Raw genomic sequence first — 15974 nt, forward strand, 5'->3', positions numbered from 1 at the left:
CCCCAATAAGTCTCTCACTCTCAGCCTACACTCCTGCTGAGATTACTGAGGCCAGTCTCATTAAATTACCCCGACTTCTTGTTTGTAATGAAATCCTTATTTGGTATTAAGCGAGGTCAAGCAAATGATCAAAGCTCATTGACTTTGGACCACAGGAGATGATATGATCCAATTTTTTTTCAATTTTATTTTTGTTTTTGCTCTAATCGGTCAGATACTGTAGTTGTTCATTTTAATGCTGAGTATGTTTTTATTTTTGTTTTATTTTTTAGTCTTTTTTTTCAACTAGCCTCACCCCTCCATTGCCTGTTTCCCGAGTGAGCCATTCTACCATATTGAAATCAGAAAGTACAAAATGTCCATGTAATGTAAGGATCAACTGTTTCCTTTCAAAATGAAGATCAATTCAGAAGTGAGGAAGATCTCCTATCACAGTATGAATTTGGAATCTTTTTCATGAATGAATTGTTGAAGTTCTGTTCAAATTGTTTACCAACTGGACATGGACATATCATTGGCAAAAAAAATCTCAAGTCTAGAATTTCAATACATCATTTTATATCAAAGTTACCCATAGTGGGATACCAATTTCTTGCTGAAATGATTATTGGCAAATATTTTCATACATGTACTTAATATGACAGTTTCTTTTTACTGTTTGGTACAGAAAAGTCACAAAATAGAATTTCCCAATCTGGATCCCATTTCATTAATACTTGTTATAATAACAAAAGCAAAATTTCTATAACAAATAAATGACACTTTACCTCATTACTGCCAGTGATCTTGTTTAGGAATGTAGCAAGGTCTAGATACTCGGTATACACTGCTCTGCACACAGCTTGGTAGTGGGTAGAAGCTGCTTTAGGTTGTGGCAGATGATCAGAACACATCTAAAACATATACAAATGATGATAAATCAGACTTTTATCCAAATATTAACAGGGCTTTATAGGGGGAAAAGTATTTTAAAAAATGAACAGCAACATATGGGGAGGATGATTTAATTACAGTCTTATACATGTATAATTTTTTTAAAAGAGAAATAATAGCAATCATATATCCAGGGCACTATTGCATAAAGCTCGCGACTTACCATAGGAGTCCACAGTAATAGTAAATCTCAAAATTTATATTATGGTAGTTTAAGTTATATGCGATATTGTTAGTCATACATGTAGATGAAATAAAGGGAAATTAGAATGTGCTCAAATATCTAATTTTTGTAAGGTTCTAATTTTCCTTTGATCGACTCTAGTTCACAATCTATCAGATGTACGTAACTGTTTCTAACAAAGTACAGCCATTCATTACCATTTATCCCGCCAATTTAACTGATATTTGAATTTGAAATTGATAGTGATACTTGGATTCTGAAAATCACTGCAGCAGAAGAGCAGCATGTTGCATGGAACTTTAAAGATTATTGCAGAGCTGGCAAGTTGTATTTTGCATTTTCAGTATTCTTATCTCCCAAAATAAGTATTTTGACAAAAAAAAAATTATTTTTACCTTGTGAGATAAATATTTTGTATTTTTCCCCAAAAACGTGTATTTAATAATAAAATGCTTGGCGCACTCGTCCATCACGGCGCTCAAGCTGCATGCAAGCTAAAATGTGCACTGCTCTTGCAGATGAAAAAAAAAAAAAAACATTGAAACTTGTGTATATCTCACCCTGGTTTTTCCAAAATGATTGAAAAAAAAAACAAGTTACCTGAAATTACATTGATCTAATAACCATATTTGTGTACTTTTTATGAAAAAGAGACATATAGAGATGATTTTTCTCAATAAATTTCGATTTTGTAAAAAAAAAATAAAACATATTTTTTAAAGAAAAAACGTACTGCCATATTTTGGTTGCAAAAACGTACTAAATACGGAAAAATCGTACTACTTGGCAGCTCTGTTATTGGAATGTTAGGAATCCCATTATTACGCTGTAAAACCCATGAACGCATTCTGTATGTATTACAAGAGTTACAGCTCCTTCCTAACAACTTCTTGATTGTATAGAGCTATAGAGTACAGGAAGCTCATGGTTTTTTTTAAGTAGAATGTAATGGATCAGTAAACCGATATCGAAGTATTGCCTTCTTCTCATTTGATTACAGTTTAATTGAGGCAATTGTCAATCTATAAGGGGTTTGTTTTAAAGAAGGAGGGGTAAATTTTAGATGGAGATTATTGTTCTGGGTAGGGTTTCCCGGACAAGATTAGCAGTAGGAGTAGAGCAAGGGTAAAGGAAGGTCATTATAACATGATCTGAGGGAAAATAGGAAACGTCACCCTGAAGATATAGGTTATCTGAATAATTAGATTATTCTTGCCTTTGAAGTATTCATTACAAATGTTTACAAGTAGATTACATTGAGATCTTCTTGGCTTGCTTTAATGCCTTCTAGTATTGCACCAGTTGTCATGGCTTATTCTTTGATCATGTGATGTACATGTACAAGATGAGCTTGCACATAATTTCATTGATAGTAGTTTTTGAAAAATTCAATAGGAAAAGAACTATTTAAAGACCACTCAATAAAGTCAAAGTTAACAGCGACTTAAATAACGACTGGTGAACCTTTCTCACATGCTAAATAATCACCGATGAACTTTTAATGGTGAATATTATTTACCACAAGAAAGGATCACAGGTGTTCTTAAAGTCGCTGTTAACTTACGAACAGCTTTATGAAACGGCTCCCTGGTCCGTGTAACTGCAAAATATACAGAATGACTTCTAATTCACAAATCAGGCACACACAAAAATTGAAAATTCGCATGAATTCGAATGCACACGAAACAAAGTCAGCTTGAAACATGTATACATGTAGCATTGCAAGCAGTGTAATTGTAAAAACATACTTCTGTTGCTTACCTTTAAAAGTTGCGTAACTATGCAGGAATCGTTTTCGTTGTGCAAGTGGTCATCACGATCACTCTCATCATTCAACCTTCCTCCATCTTCCGTCTCTTCTTCTTCTTCTTCACAAAGTCCCTCATCCTCTATTCCTTCATCCACATTGAAATTATCAGCCTCTTGGCGAATATTGTTATTATCATTAGAGTTTTCAGCAGTGTCATGAATGTCAGCACTTGTCATGAGCTCAATCAATTCCTCCAAGGGCCGAGAAAGTTCTCTCTCTTCTTCTTCTGAAAGGCCATAATCCAGTGCATGGTAGATGATCCTCCCAAGAGTATTGATAACCTGAAAAAAAAAAGAAGATAAATGTCATATATCTGATTTATCTGATTTAATCATGCTTGGTTCTATCTTTATGCTGTATCAGTAGGTGGTTTCAAACCGCCTCGATCACAAGAATCCCCGTTAAATTACGAGAACATTTTTAGGCTTAAAAATACCCATTAATTATTCCTGCATTCACACCGCCCCGAAACGTACACTTCGGGATAAATTCCCGAAGTTAGGAGCATGCGCAGAATGGTCTAATAAGCAGGCAAGGCGCGAGATTCAAAACCACTAGCCCAGCAGCCACCCACGGCGCCGCACCCAACGACACGCTGGGCTAAAAGTTCCCGTAATTTGTTTTAACATCGCCAAAATACCTGCGACCTTGGAAAAATCCCCGCGAAAGTTCTCGTAATTTCGCCAAGTACCTACTATTTAGCGGGTATTTACTTTCGGGGAAATTACGCGTAGTTTGCTTTCACATTACCAAAATACCTGGTATTTTCTGATCGGGGTAAATTTCCCGATCAGAGAATACCTGGAACTGACGAACTTCGAGGCGGTCTGAAACCACCTAGAAATTTCTATCATTTAGCTTGTTTGCATTCTTACAATTACTTTGTTTTATAATACTATGTTAATCAGGGTGCTACATATTGCACTTGCGCGATTGCCTGAAGCAAGTAAAAGTTAGAGTTGGGCAAGTATTTTGAAGTAAAGACCAAAACTACTTGCCCGAATCGGGCAAGCAAAATTCTCACAGAAGAATGACCAAAATTAGGGTCGATGATATAATATTGACTCTAATTTTGGTCATGGCAGGCAAGATAAAATCACTCTGGAAAAAGAAATGCAATAACAAGGTAGATCAGTTCATGTCAAAAGAGAGAAAAAGGTCAATGGTTTATAAAACCGCAAAACTTTCTTTTGAAGAGGTAAAGGTTTTTTTTCAAGGATTTTTTCAGGCAAGTGAAATAGATTTTTGGGCAAGTATATTCCAACTATTTAAAAGTTTACTTGCCCGACCGGGCAAGTGCTTCTAACAAGTTATGTAACACCCTGTAGTTAATATATGCCTTACACTGTAAAGTGCATAGAGAAACCTTTTTTCATTATGCCCTTTAACTCAATCTTTATCATCATCATTATCCGTGGCAAATACAGTGAAGAAAATTATACACATGGCACCAAGGATTAAAAAGTAGCCATGTAAGATTACCATGAATTAGGATTTATAATCCAACGCTGAATGAATGCAAGACTGAAATGACACTCAGTCTACCCAGTACCCACCCAAACCTCCTCCCTTTCTGGGATATTACATTTTTGTATTAAAAATTGCATCTGGCAGCATTTATTTCACTGTGCACAGTATTAAAAGGCAGGAAAACTCCATTCCATACTGCTCTCCTAACACACATATACAAAAATACAGAACAAATGAAATTGTGCATTTAATCAAAACAATGCTCTCTTTGAATTGGATGGCTGACAGCAAATGAATTTTTACTTGCCACCATATACAGTAAATGCATTTAATGCCCTGTTTTATTATGCTCAATGTAGTGATTACTCCCCAGCCCCCTTCTCTATGATTGTTACATTATAGGGCATATGGTCAGAAAGAAAAATATACATTGCAAAGCTTTAATTGAAACAAATATCTAAGTACAGTACATGTACACAACATTTAATAATTTGACAGGTAGGCCTATATTGACTGCGTGGATTACAATACATGTATTTGCTCTCTTTTTTAGTTTCTCAGATGCATAAAATGCACATTCAATAATAAAATTTAAAAAAAAATTGATTTCCCTCCTCTTCAATTTATCAGAAATATGGATCATACAAGTTATCTGGGGGGCGTTTCATGAAAGGACTTGTCGGACGTTTTATCCGACAAGTCCCATTTTATCCGACAGTTACCATAGTAACAGTACCTCTCAGCCAATCAACATCAGAGAAAGATGTCAGATCTGACAACTTGTCGGATGAAAATGTTGATGAAACACTCCTCTGTTCTTAACGAAGAAAATCTGAATTGTCATTTTAACCAAACACTAAACTTGAATTATTTACAGACTGCAACATCAGTAATATGACTGTCATAACTGCCAGCATTTAGGACTAAAGGACAGGTATCAGACATTGGAATGCTAACTTCTTATGGAAAAATAACCTCATCATTTTCCTCGATCTCCCTTTTTCTTCCCTCTCTCCTTTTCCCCTTCTGTTATTAATAGGCCTAATCTCATCCAATCTCTAAACCGAGGACTTACAATTCATTAACAACAATTTGATCTGGACATGAACATACAAAGATACATTGATGTAATAGAAAGGGGAGGAAGAAGACAGGAAGATAGAACAGTGCTAGACTACAAAACATATTTCAAAAAAAATAAAAATAAACACTTACCATAAGCTGTGTCTCTCTTGTGTGATCTGTGTACAAAAATAAACAGTTGGAAGAAATCAATCAATTCTCGCATGTGTTTTTGGTGTTGATAGTTTAAACAGGGATTAATGATATTTGATCAACCTGTAGTTTAGTTGATGTGCCATGGTCTTGTACAATGTGTACTGTGCCGCTATCCAGAACGCGTATTAAGCGAATCGTCCGATGTGGGGCCCGGGCGTCTGTGAAGGGGACTGCCAAGTATAAATAATGCCAACAAACTTCAAGGGAAGTTCCTTTTGCGACAGCCACCCAAAGTGAAAAAAAAAACATTATATTAGGGTTAGACCAAAAGCTTTGGTCTCTGTTATATTGGTTGTTCCGCTGTTCCGAGGAGTTTTTAAACATTTTTTTATTTCTCCTCGTACACAGACTGCTTGCAAAGGTGCAGCCGCCATTAGGGGGTTTGCAATACATTTTTAGCTAATAAAAAACATTAAGATAAAAAGTACCGCACCTATATCTGATATAGAAAATATCAGGATTATTATTCCGTTTTGGCCTGAAATGCACCAAAACAGAAAAAAATAAACTTAAAAGAAAAGATTTTTTTAAACAGTGACTTACTTCGGCTGTCGCGCAACTCCCACTTCCCTGGTTTATCCGAACTTATAACTAAGCTAACTTTAGACTTTAGTTACATAAAAATATGGCCATTGAGTCCCTGTACTGATCTGTACAGAACTTTGGTCTTTGTAATTGGAGCCAACAACAGAGTTCAGTGGAACAACCAAGATAACAGAGACCGAAGCTTTTGGTCTAAAATCTAGTAGTATTATAGTAATCGGTAAGATTACATTGTAGGGCAGGAGACCCTGCCCCTGATTCCCCTGTTTCCCCCGATCAATAGCCCTTGCTGCCCAGTCAACCGTAGGCCCGGCAGCCCCGTATATAAAGAGCTGCCACGCCGGGCCACGGCAGAGACCATTTCCAGAGACCATTACAAGAGACCTTGTCCTTGATACCAGAGATTGTGAGATACTACAGTGAACTTCGTCGTCGGATCATGCATCATCTTCGGTGATGTCTCTCTGTCTCTCAACAACCAAGGTAAGCAAAGTTTACCTTATTGGCGCTGCGTCTACATCGAAACTGCGCTAATTATTAATATTTTTGAGCTCGGTTATCATATTTTGTGATTTTATGAAGTTGTGACTTTACTTGGCCGTGTACCGTATGTATAGCGCTGCCGTGTGTCCAATTATCGGACACGTCAATGCGCTTGCGCTTCCGTGTGTACAGTTATCGGACACGTAACCGCGCGGCTTTCATTTTGAAAACCCGCAGACATTTGAGCTGCATTTTGATAAATTTGATCGATAATAATGTATTTTCATCGTATTAAAATTACTGTCTAATGTATTTTCTTATAAAATAAGGGCTAATTTGCCGGTAAAATCTTATATTTGTAGCGTAGGCTGTAGTTGTTTTCGCGCTGTGCTGCACTGCCATTTTCAATAATACATATTTACATGTGCAGAACTGCATAGAGCTGCACTACGCCGTATCGTGCGAGTTTAATTTTAGCTTTCATATCAAGCAAAGCAATTGTTTTGGGGATAATTTTTTAGTATTTTTCCGTGGAAAACAATAAGTTGGAAGATTATTTGGACTTCATTTTGATTTTGGGTGTGGCATTTTTTGGCGAGAGGGATCGCCGTGTAGGTCATTGACCAAATATTTTCTATTGTGCTCGCGCCCGCTCCTACCAATTCATAAATTCCAACAGCGTTTGTGGCGCGAGTTTGCTTTTGTTTTTGAAATTCCTGAACGTATTTGTTACATCGGAGTTTTCAATTATCAATTCCAATTTATTTTCCAAGCTGAATTTTCTCCTCCTTTCTTGGAATTTTCTCTCTTTTTAATCAACGGAGGGAGCAAATTCCCAAGACAAGGAGGGGCTAGTAATTTGTTTCGGATAACCTTCCCCACAATTTTAAGCTCTCTTAAAAAAAAAAAAAAAAAAAGGATAAAGGAAGGGAGTGGAGTGAGTTAGAATTATCTTTATTTCGATAGGTCTTTTGATTAAATTGGCCTTCAATTGACTTGTTCTGATTTTAGATTGTGGATTTGCCCCTGTAAATTCAAGGTTGGGCATCTCACACTAGCTAGAATTGAAAGTGACTTTAATAATAAGTAGGCTCTTACCGAATTTATTAAGCTTTCCCCTAATTAAAATATAATTATTAAGTTTGGGGTTTGTTTGATATTAATTATTGCTTCACTGATTGAACTTGTTAGTAAATTAATACTTTAAATTTTGTAGTTGCCTCCCTACATGAAGATAGTCGTGGGCTCCTCTCATTAGCAAGTTTATTAAACTGGTTAGCAATTAATTAGCTTCAGGTGGAATTTACATTTGGAATTTAAGGTTTTGTCCACTGGATTATTAAAACATATTAAACATTTTAAAGCATATTTTCAGGTTGGACTTAGCTTAATTTTTTATTGTCAATTCCTGTGGTGGCAAAGAGCACCATCTTACAGTATATTAGAAGATTCTATTTTTAGTGTTGAAGCTAGATAATCCTTATACTTATTTTCCACTTCGTTGGCAATTGTCACATGATAATTCGGTGTTTAATAAGTCAACGTAAGGGATTTAGTGTTTAAATAACATTAATATATTACTGGCTTCTCTAAATCTCACTCCCTCACTTCAAGTAATATTTATATTGAAGTTATTGTAGTAATTATCTTATCGAAATTCTTATGGATTAACTGCAGTGAATGCCTTGCTTGTTTCTTTGATTTCAGGATCATCATTGTAAATAAATTCTGAAACTCAAGAATTTGAAATTTGTTATTGCTGCACTTAAAGAATTTTGCAGTAGTAAAGAATATTGTCCAACATTTGTTATACAGTCAGGAAGACTGAGTGTTCTTTTTTACTTACAGTTTATATGGTGAAAAGACGCCTGAAACAAGCCAAGTGGGCTACATGTAATTATAATTGTTCATTTCAATGAATTATCGTTTTCGACAAGCAAGAGATCATTGTCATTTCATACTTGTATAACTTGTAACTAAATATATCAAAGTTTGTGCACTTAATTCCAAGAACAAAACGGCGTTCAAGGTATTGTTAGTGCAAAATCTTATGCATGCATAAATAAATAAATTATTATGGGTGCATGAACATATCAATTTGTAAATAAAGCATACACATTGATATTTTCTTTTGCATTTCGTGCAAACGGAATCCTGAATTTACTCAGTATTCTGAGTGCAGATCTATATTACTATTCAACTGTTATTGTAAATATTTTCATATCGTAGTTAAGACTTGTGTATGCAACTGGACAGCGCTGAGCACACTTAGCGTTTATTTAAATTGCGTGCTTTTATTAATTACTTGTCCAAAGTTTGCTGATCGTTACCAGGTCAGTAACTGGCTTTAGCTACGCGAATTGCGTAAAATTAAGCATTTTGATTGTTTTGTGTTCTCAAATTTTCAAGTTGGGTACAGGTCTTAACATATAGAATCGCGACTTGTATTTTCCTAATACAGTTCGCAAATCAAGTTGCGACTTGTTTCTTAACAATTCGCAACATACTTTGCGACTTGTAGGTTTGATATTTACAATTTACAGGTTATTCATTGAATCTTTTGTAATACTTAGTATTAATTCGTAGTTTAATTTGTAATTGTAAGATATATTTTGTACAGGTTATCTCCAAGAGACTTCGGTAATATTTCATTGTCCCACCTCCTGTTAAACTTTTTTGGAATACAAGTTTAAATATTTAAATAACATGCATAGGTCAAGGGACTATGACCATTACCATTCGAGTTCCTCCAGTGATGATTCCTCCCATAAGTCTGATAGGTATCATCATCGCTGGTTGAATGAACGTGAGGTCTCCAGTAGTTATTCAGATTCCCCTGAAAGGAGGAATTCTAGATATGTAAGAAGTAGGAGGTCGATGGAAGATCGCGATACTTCCCCTCGATGTTCACGGCATTACCGCAACGCTCATGCAGTAAGTCATGACAACGGCCAAGGGGAAAAACAAAACAGAACTAGGGATTACCTTGACAGATCCCATTCACGCCGCAATCGGAGAGATCGCTCCATTTCCCCACGACATGATTATAGGGGAGATGATTATTATTCGAGCGAGACTCCATTGCGAGGCGAATGCGATCGTCATCAATATGATTCAGAGGGTGATCGTTGTCATGAGTCTTCCCCTCGTCACAGTAATAGACCGCATTACGAATCCCCACCAAGATACAGGGATGATGATTATTATAGTCATTACAATTCTCCACCGCGAGACAGGGATGATTACCATTATTATGATTACCCAAGTGATAACGATCATTCTCCTCCACGTCGTGGGAGACGTTACGAATCCCCACCCAACTCTTATCGGGATGATTATGATCGTAACGAATCTCCAATCCGGCGTTGGGGCGATGATTGTGAATCACATTCGCATAGGTATCGAAACAAATATAGATCTCCATCACCTTCTGAAGAAAGACGGAGGGGTGAAGAACATAGGCGGGTTCCCCAGAGAGAGTCATTTTATGATTCAAGGATGCGAGGATGGGATACTCGTTCCTCTTCACCTATTCGTCGTTCTCAATCACGATATGAAGAACGGAAGGATGACGGGCATAGATGGTATCCTCTTGGCGAATCATTTTCTGATTCTTCCAGGCAGGATACTTCCTCCCCTTCATCCATCCGCTACTCAGAAAGGAAGGGTAAAGGCCAAAGGCAGTCTTCCCCTCGAAGATCATTTTCTGATCCTCACCGGCGGAACACTCCCTCTCCTTTACCGGTCCATTCTCGAGCAAGCCCTGAGTACCCCAGCACATCTCATTCCCGAGTACGGAAAGATGAAGGACACCACAGTTCACCCCCTCGATCCTTTTATGATATTCAATATGATCAAAGGCGTGAGACTCGGTCACCTTCATCTTCTCGTCCTTCAAACCGCAATGGGTACTCAAGGGCTTCTTCATCTTCTGAAGAATGGGCAGTCGAAGACTGTAAACGGTTAACCCCGCAATCATCTCATGAGCGTTTGAGGGATACTCGTTCCCCTTCATCTGCCCATCTTCAGTGTATTGGTAATGGATACCAGAGTGATGTGAGTAGTGGTGTCAGCTCAGTGGCAACCTCAAAACCAAAGCAAACATGTCAAAGAGCAAAATCTTTGCCCTCTGTTACACACACCTCCTCACTCAAGCAGATCAGGGCAACACCAGGTTCATTAGGATATAAGGGACCGAGTGGGGAAAACAAACAATTTCCCCCTCCCTCTGAAGCTCTAAATAAACAGTCTGGTTCATTAGAGTATGAGCATGATAAGGGACCGAGCGGGGAAAACGAACAACTTCCCCCTCCCTCAGGAACTCATTCTAAACAGTCAGAAGTACTTGAAAAAGTTAGTGCTCATTCTATCAATCATAGGTTAATTGAAAATCGAGTTACTCTTTTGGAATACAAGATGGACTTCGTGCTTCATCGCCTAAAAGCACTTGATGCACTAGAAACATCTGTCGAATACCTGACAGCCAAAATAGAGCAACTAACTTCAGAAAGGAGTACAATACAAGAACCTAGCAAGGGTAACCCTAAGGGTCTTCCTGAGGCTGCTAAGAATCAGACCTCTTCCATGGACTTAAAGAAACATTCGATGTTAGTGCAATCAACACCAGATCAGAGTGTCTGTTGCCATGGAAATGAGAAGCCTGGTCCTTTTGAGCCCAAGACCCTGCTTAATGAATCGGTATCCAACACATCTGAACTAAATCAGGGAAACGATCTGGGATCAGAGGAGTGGGTCCGACCTTGATCCCAATATGTAAGGACCAACCCTCTCCCCCTGTTTCAAAGATCACAACTATCATAAATAATAACTCTTCCTGTCTGGGTAGAGGTTTTTCAATGTTTCCGGCAGAAGATTGTGATCAATTGAAACAGTTGAACATGTACATGTATGGCCAGCAGACGATTAGGGATGCACTTGGGATGCAAGGTAGACCCTCCACATCTCATGATGGAGACGGGACTCTCTTGTATGCCTACATCTTGTTCTCCCTTGGAGATACTCCATTCTTCTCTTGCACCCCTTGGCTGCTACCTCCATGGCCACCACCTAGAAAAAGATGAAAGGGAGAGGAAGAAGTGAAGATAAAGTAGAAGGGATTTTCATTGCAATATTTCATGACAGCCAGATTTTAGGATTTAGTTCTGGGCACACCAAACAAGATGTCTTTTTCAGTGCTCCATATTACTAAAATTACATTAAAATTGCATTAGTTTGCATTCAATCAAATCCCTCAAATTCTGGCACATACCTGCATGCAATTAAAGGACTTCCCCCTTAGGTCATTTAGGCCCAAGTGTAAGTTTATTGGGAAGTTGATTATAATCAAATAACAACTATGACAGAGAACATTACACATTTTGCAATGATATCCCTAACACTTTATCAAGATAAATGAAATATTCATACTTTGCTGATTTTGTAAACCAATTGCCTTTTGCTGTGGCAACTATTTTTATAAATATATTTTATATATGGGGATAGGACTTTATTCTTCAAATTTTATGTGTTTCTAGAATTATGCACATAATGTCAAAACTTATACCTCAACAAGTCAGAAAAGATTTTAATGTTGTATTTGGTGTGCATTAACCAGAACTACGAATTGTCCCACCTCTTTAATATTATTAGGACAAAATTGATCGAGGAGTTGGCGGACAATTTAATCATTTTAGCAAATTTTAGTGAATCATGAAATTCAGTGTGGCAACATGTTTACTTTCAAGAAACATTTAAGTGGCTTTATATGCCAGCTATCCAAATGCTAGTTTTGTGGTTGGCAATTACACTTACCTTTTAAGAACAGCATTGCTCTTGAAGTAAACAAAGGAAACATAATTTGATTTGCTAAATGTGTATAAGGTCCTTCCTCTATTTTAACTATAGTTACTTTTTTAATTTGTGGGTTTACCCAAGAGGTTCACTAGGTCTTTACCTGTTTGAATGAAAACAAGACACATCATTATACATTGAAGATGCATTAATGAGACACTGATAATTCCTGCAATCATTTTGAAATTATGAATTATGAATAGTAAATATATAGTGACTTTCAGAATAACAATCATTATATTGTGACCCTTTATTGTGGCCATTCTTGAGAGTTGAATCTCATTGGGTAATCCCAGATGTGCATGTATGCTGTCCATTCTCCAATATTTCTCACTGCATACGCCCTCGACTTGTGTATTGTAATGTTCAAATCAAATATACTTGTGCTAGGGCATATACTGATGTAAAAATAGAATAGTCTATCAATGACTATTCAGTATTCAGATTATATTTTATTGGGACGGACATGATACATGTACATGATGAAAATAGGCCTATGCCATTTACAATTTTTAATATATGGCAAGATTTGCAGTTTTTACTAAACAGACTGTGTCGAGTTTTTAAACGGATTTTAAGATGGGCCTGGTTTTTGTTGGTTGGGGGGAATATAGTAATCGGTAAGATTACATTGTAGGGCAGGAGACCCTGCCCCTGATTCCCCTGTTTCCCCCGATCAATAGCCCTTGCTGCCCAGTCAACCGTAGGCCCGGCAGCCCCGTATATAAAGAGCTGCCACGCCGGGCCACGGCAGAGACCATTTCCAGAGACCATTACAAGAGACCTTGTCCTTGATACCAGAGATTGTGAGATACTACAGTGAACTTCGTCGTCGGATCATGCATCATCTTCGGTGATGTCTCTCTGTCTCTCAACAACCAAGGTAAGCAAAGTTTACCTTAGTATCATCAACTTGATGTCTTCACAATTACGGTTACAACTTACAATAAGTTACATATTATTAGTATATTTTCAGATGTTATGTCTCGTTATACTTGGACAATCAAGGGCAATACATTACAATAATCAATTTTGAATATGGGCATCAACGGAGAGACAGTTGCCAATGTAATGAATACATACAGTACAGTGTGTACCTTCTCTTTCTTTATTGTCAGTCAGCTGCTCCTGCTCTTCTGCGACCGGTAGTCGAATGGTTCCATCTTTACTAAGCAGAACGCCGTTCGCACTTTGGACTGTCACATTCCCGTTTAAACTTTCATCTAAAAACTTTCCACATTGATAACAAATAGCCCAAGCTTGCTCTTCGTTCAAAGGTGCACTGAATGATTCCAAGATATCTTGTAACGATATTATTTCTTGCTCTAAGTTCAACTTTCCTTTCGCTGTGTCGTCCTCCATTTCGAAAGCAATCCTCAATCAGCTCCGCAAGCCTGGCCGCCCGGTCCAACCACTGCATCTGCATGCACTGTACTGTAGCATATGCATAGCCGTAATGTTCAAGCAAAGTCAATTCAAGCTCAAGCTTTAAACGCAACCCGGCGTCGCGCCGCGAACTCCTGCGCGGCGCCAGCAGAACGGGCACAAGTCGCCGTCTCGGGACGGCTTCCGTATAAATTGAAAAAGGGTACCGGATTGCGCAGTGACAGAGTGGAGCTGCGGCGTTGGTGGTGGTGGTGGTGGTGGTGGTGGAGGAGGTGGTGGGGATGGTGGGGATGGTGGTGGGGATGGTGGTGGGGTGGGGATGGTGGTGGTGGAGATGGAATTTAGAAATAAGTAACTATATAGATAGATAGACAGACAGACAGAGAGATAGATAGATAGATAGATAGATAGGGGATACAGAAAATTAGGACTAAGAGAATGGAGAGATGGGGGATGAAGGGAAAGGCAAGATGAAATAAACAAAAGAAGGAGATTGATAAAACATGGAGGAAGATATTACTAGGGAAAATAGAGAAGGGGAATAGAAAGAAAGGAAGAGAATGGGGCAAAAGAGAGACAGATAAGCAAAATAATGAAAAAAAGAGGAAATAAAATTTGAAGGGAAAATGAAAGAATTGCAGAGGGGGAGAGAGAGAAGAGATCAGACAGCTACTAGCTGGGTTATGTGAAGGTAGGCTCGATGAGCTTTAAAAAAACTCTTAAAAAATGTTAATTTGTAGCCATTTTCTCATTATTTTTCACAAACTTAGGGAAAAGAAAAAATATATAAAGAAGACAAGGACTAATTGAAAAAAGGGACACTGGCTGTGGATCCAGGGGCAAGGGACCCCCCCCCCATGCCACAGCATAAAACAAATACCATAACTTTGTTATTCCTTGTCCGATTTTGATCAAATTATCAGTGTTTTGTTTGTCTGATTTTTCTTTATCCGTTCAGCCTGGTGCATCCCTTTAAGTTTACTGATATTTGGCAAACCTAAGGAATGTGGTAGGGGCTAAGAGCTGGGCATCATTCTGAATTTGGTGCCCCTAGCTTTTCAAAATTACAATTTTTTTATCTACTTATTTTTGTATCCTTATAAAAGGCAAAAATAAAAAATAAACTCTGATTTTGCTGTCATTGGGATGTTTTCATGAGTTTGATCACAGTTCAATTGCATTTCATCAGTGAAGAAAAAAAATATGGTCCCCGAGTCACTATTTGGAACTTCCCCTATTTTCATCAATCTGACATTTTGAATTATTTATGATCAGGTGATACCAGTAAATTTGTATAAATATTTAAGTTATTTTATTGGACAACTGGTCATTTATTATTGGTGGAATCACATAAAAATAGTGATTTTTATATGCCCATCCTAGACGGGATGTTCTTGCTTGACCAATAACTCAATTTCCTGCTTTACAGGCGGGCGTATTATGAGCTCGCCTTAGCAACGCTCTTGTTTTTAATTAAAGGCACTATATTTATATATCAAACCATTTCTGTTTACCACTTCCACAACAGTTCCTCCCATGCCCAAACTTTCCACGAGCTCATCCATAAAACCTTACAGCTGATAGTCAACAAACGGGTCCCTATGCTAATTAGCACGATTCATCTAAACTTTGCTTGTTGCCAATTCGTAGCAAAATGTAAATGTTGCACTTTCATATTAGTGCATTTATCTTGAATAAACTATTCTCTTCATGATAACTAATAAGTGAATTTCGGGTATAAAAAAATGCATAACAGATTTTTCTACTTCTGTTTTATCTTGCTATTTATTGAACCTATATAGTATTTATATAATTACAAAGCTGAAAGTATATGCCATTCTTTATTATTATGAGACATTCTTAATCAGATCAGGATCACAATTTTTCCAAGGTACAAGACTAGATTTCATGCATTTCCAGTAGCATGAAATGAAATCCAGAATTATGATTGCCTGAATAGGATTTTGAAAAGAAAAAGCCTACACATTTAATTTGAAGAGATTGTCACATGGGGAGTGCGAACGGTCCCTGTGTATC

General features: G+C 37.5%; 1 protein-coding gene across 1 annotated transcript in view; it reads right to left on the reverse strand.

Annotated features, from left to right (window-relative positions):
- Positions 1-14013, reverse strand: part of LOC129254161 (protein spire homolog 1-like) — a 32758-nt gene extending 18745 nt beyond the window's left edge. The window contains exons 1-4 of the mRNA XM_064094923.1: positions 13649-14013; positions 5613-5638; positions 2879-3208; positions 768-893 (exon numbers count right to left, since the gene is read on the reverse strand). Coding sequence (XP_063950993.1) covers positions 768-893; positions 2879-3208; positions 5613-5638; positions 13649-13913 — 747 coding nt within the window. The 5' untranslated portion in view covers positions 13914-14013. The remainder of the gene's footprint in view (positions 1-767; positions 894-2878; positions 3209-5612; positions 5639-13648) is intronic.
- Positions 14014-15974: the final 1961 nt, after the last annotated feature.

This window comes from Lytechinus pictus, chromosome 2 (genome assembly GCF_037042905.1).
Source record: "Lytechinus pictus isolate F3 Inbred chromosome 2, Lp3.0, whole genome shotgun sequence".
In the NCBI taxonomy this organism is placed as follows: domain Eukaryota; kingdom Metazoa; phylum Echinodermata; class Echinoidea; order Temnopleuroida; family Toxopneustidae; genus Lytechinus; species Lytechinus pictus.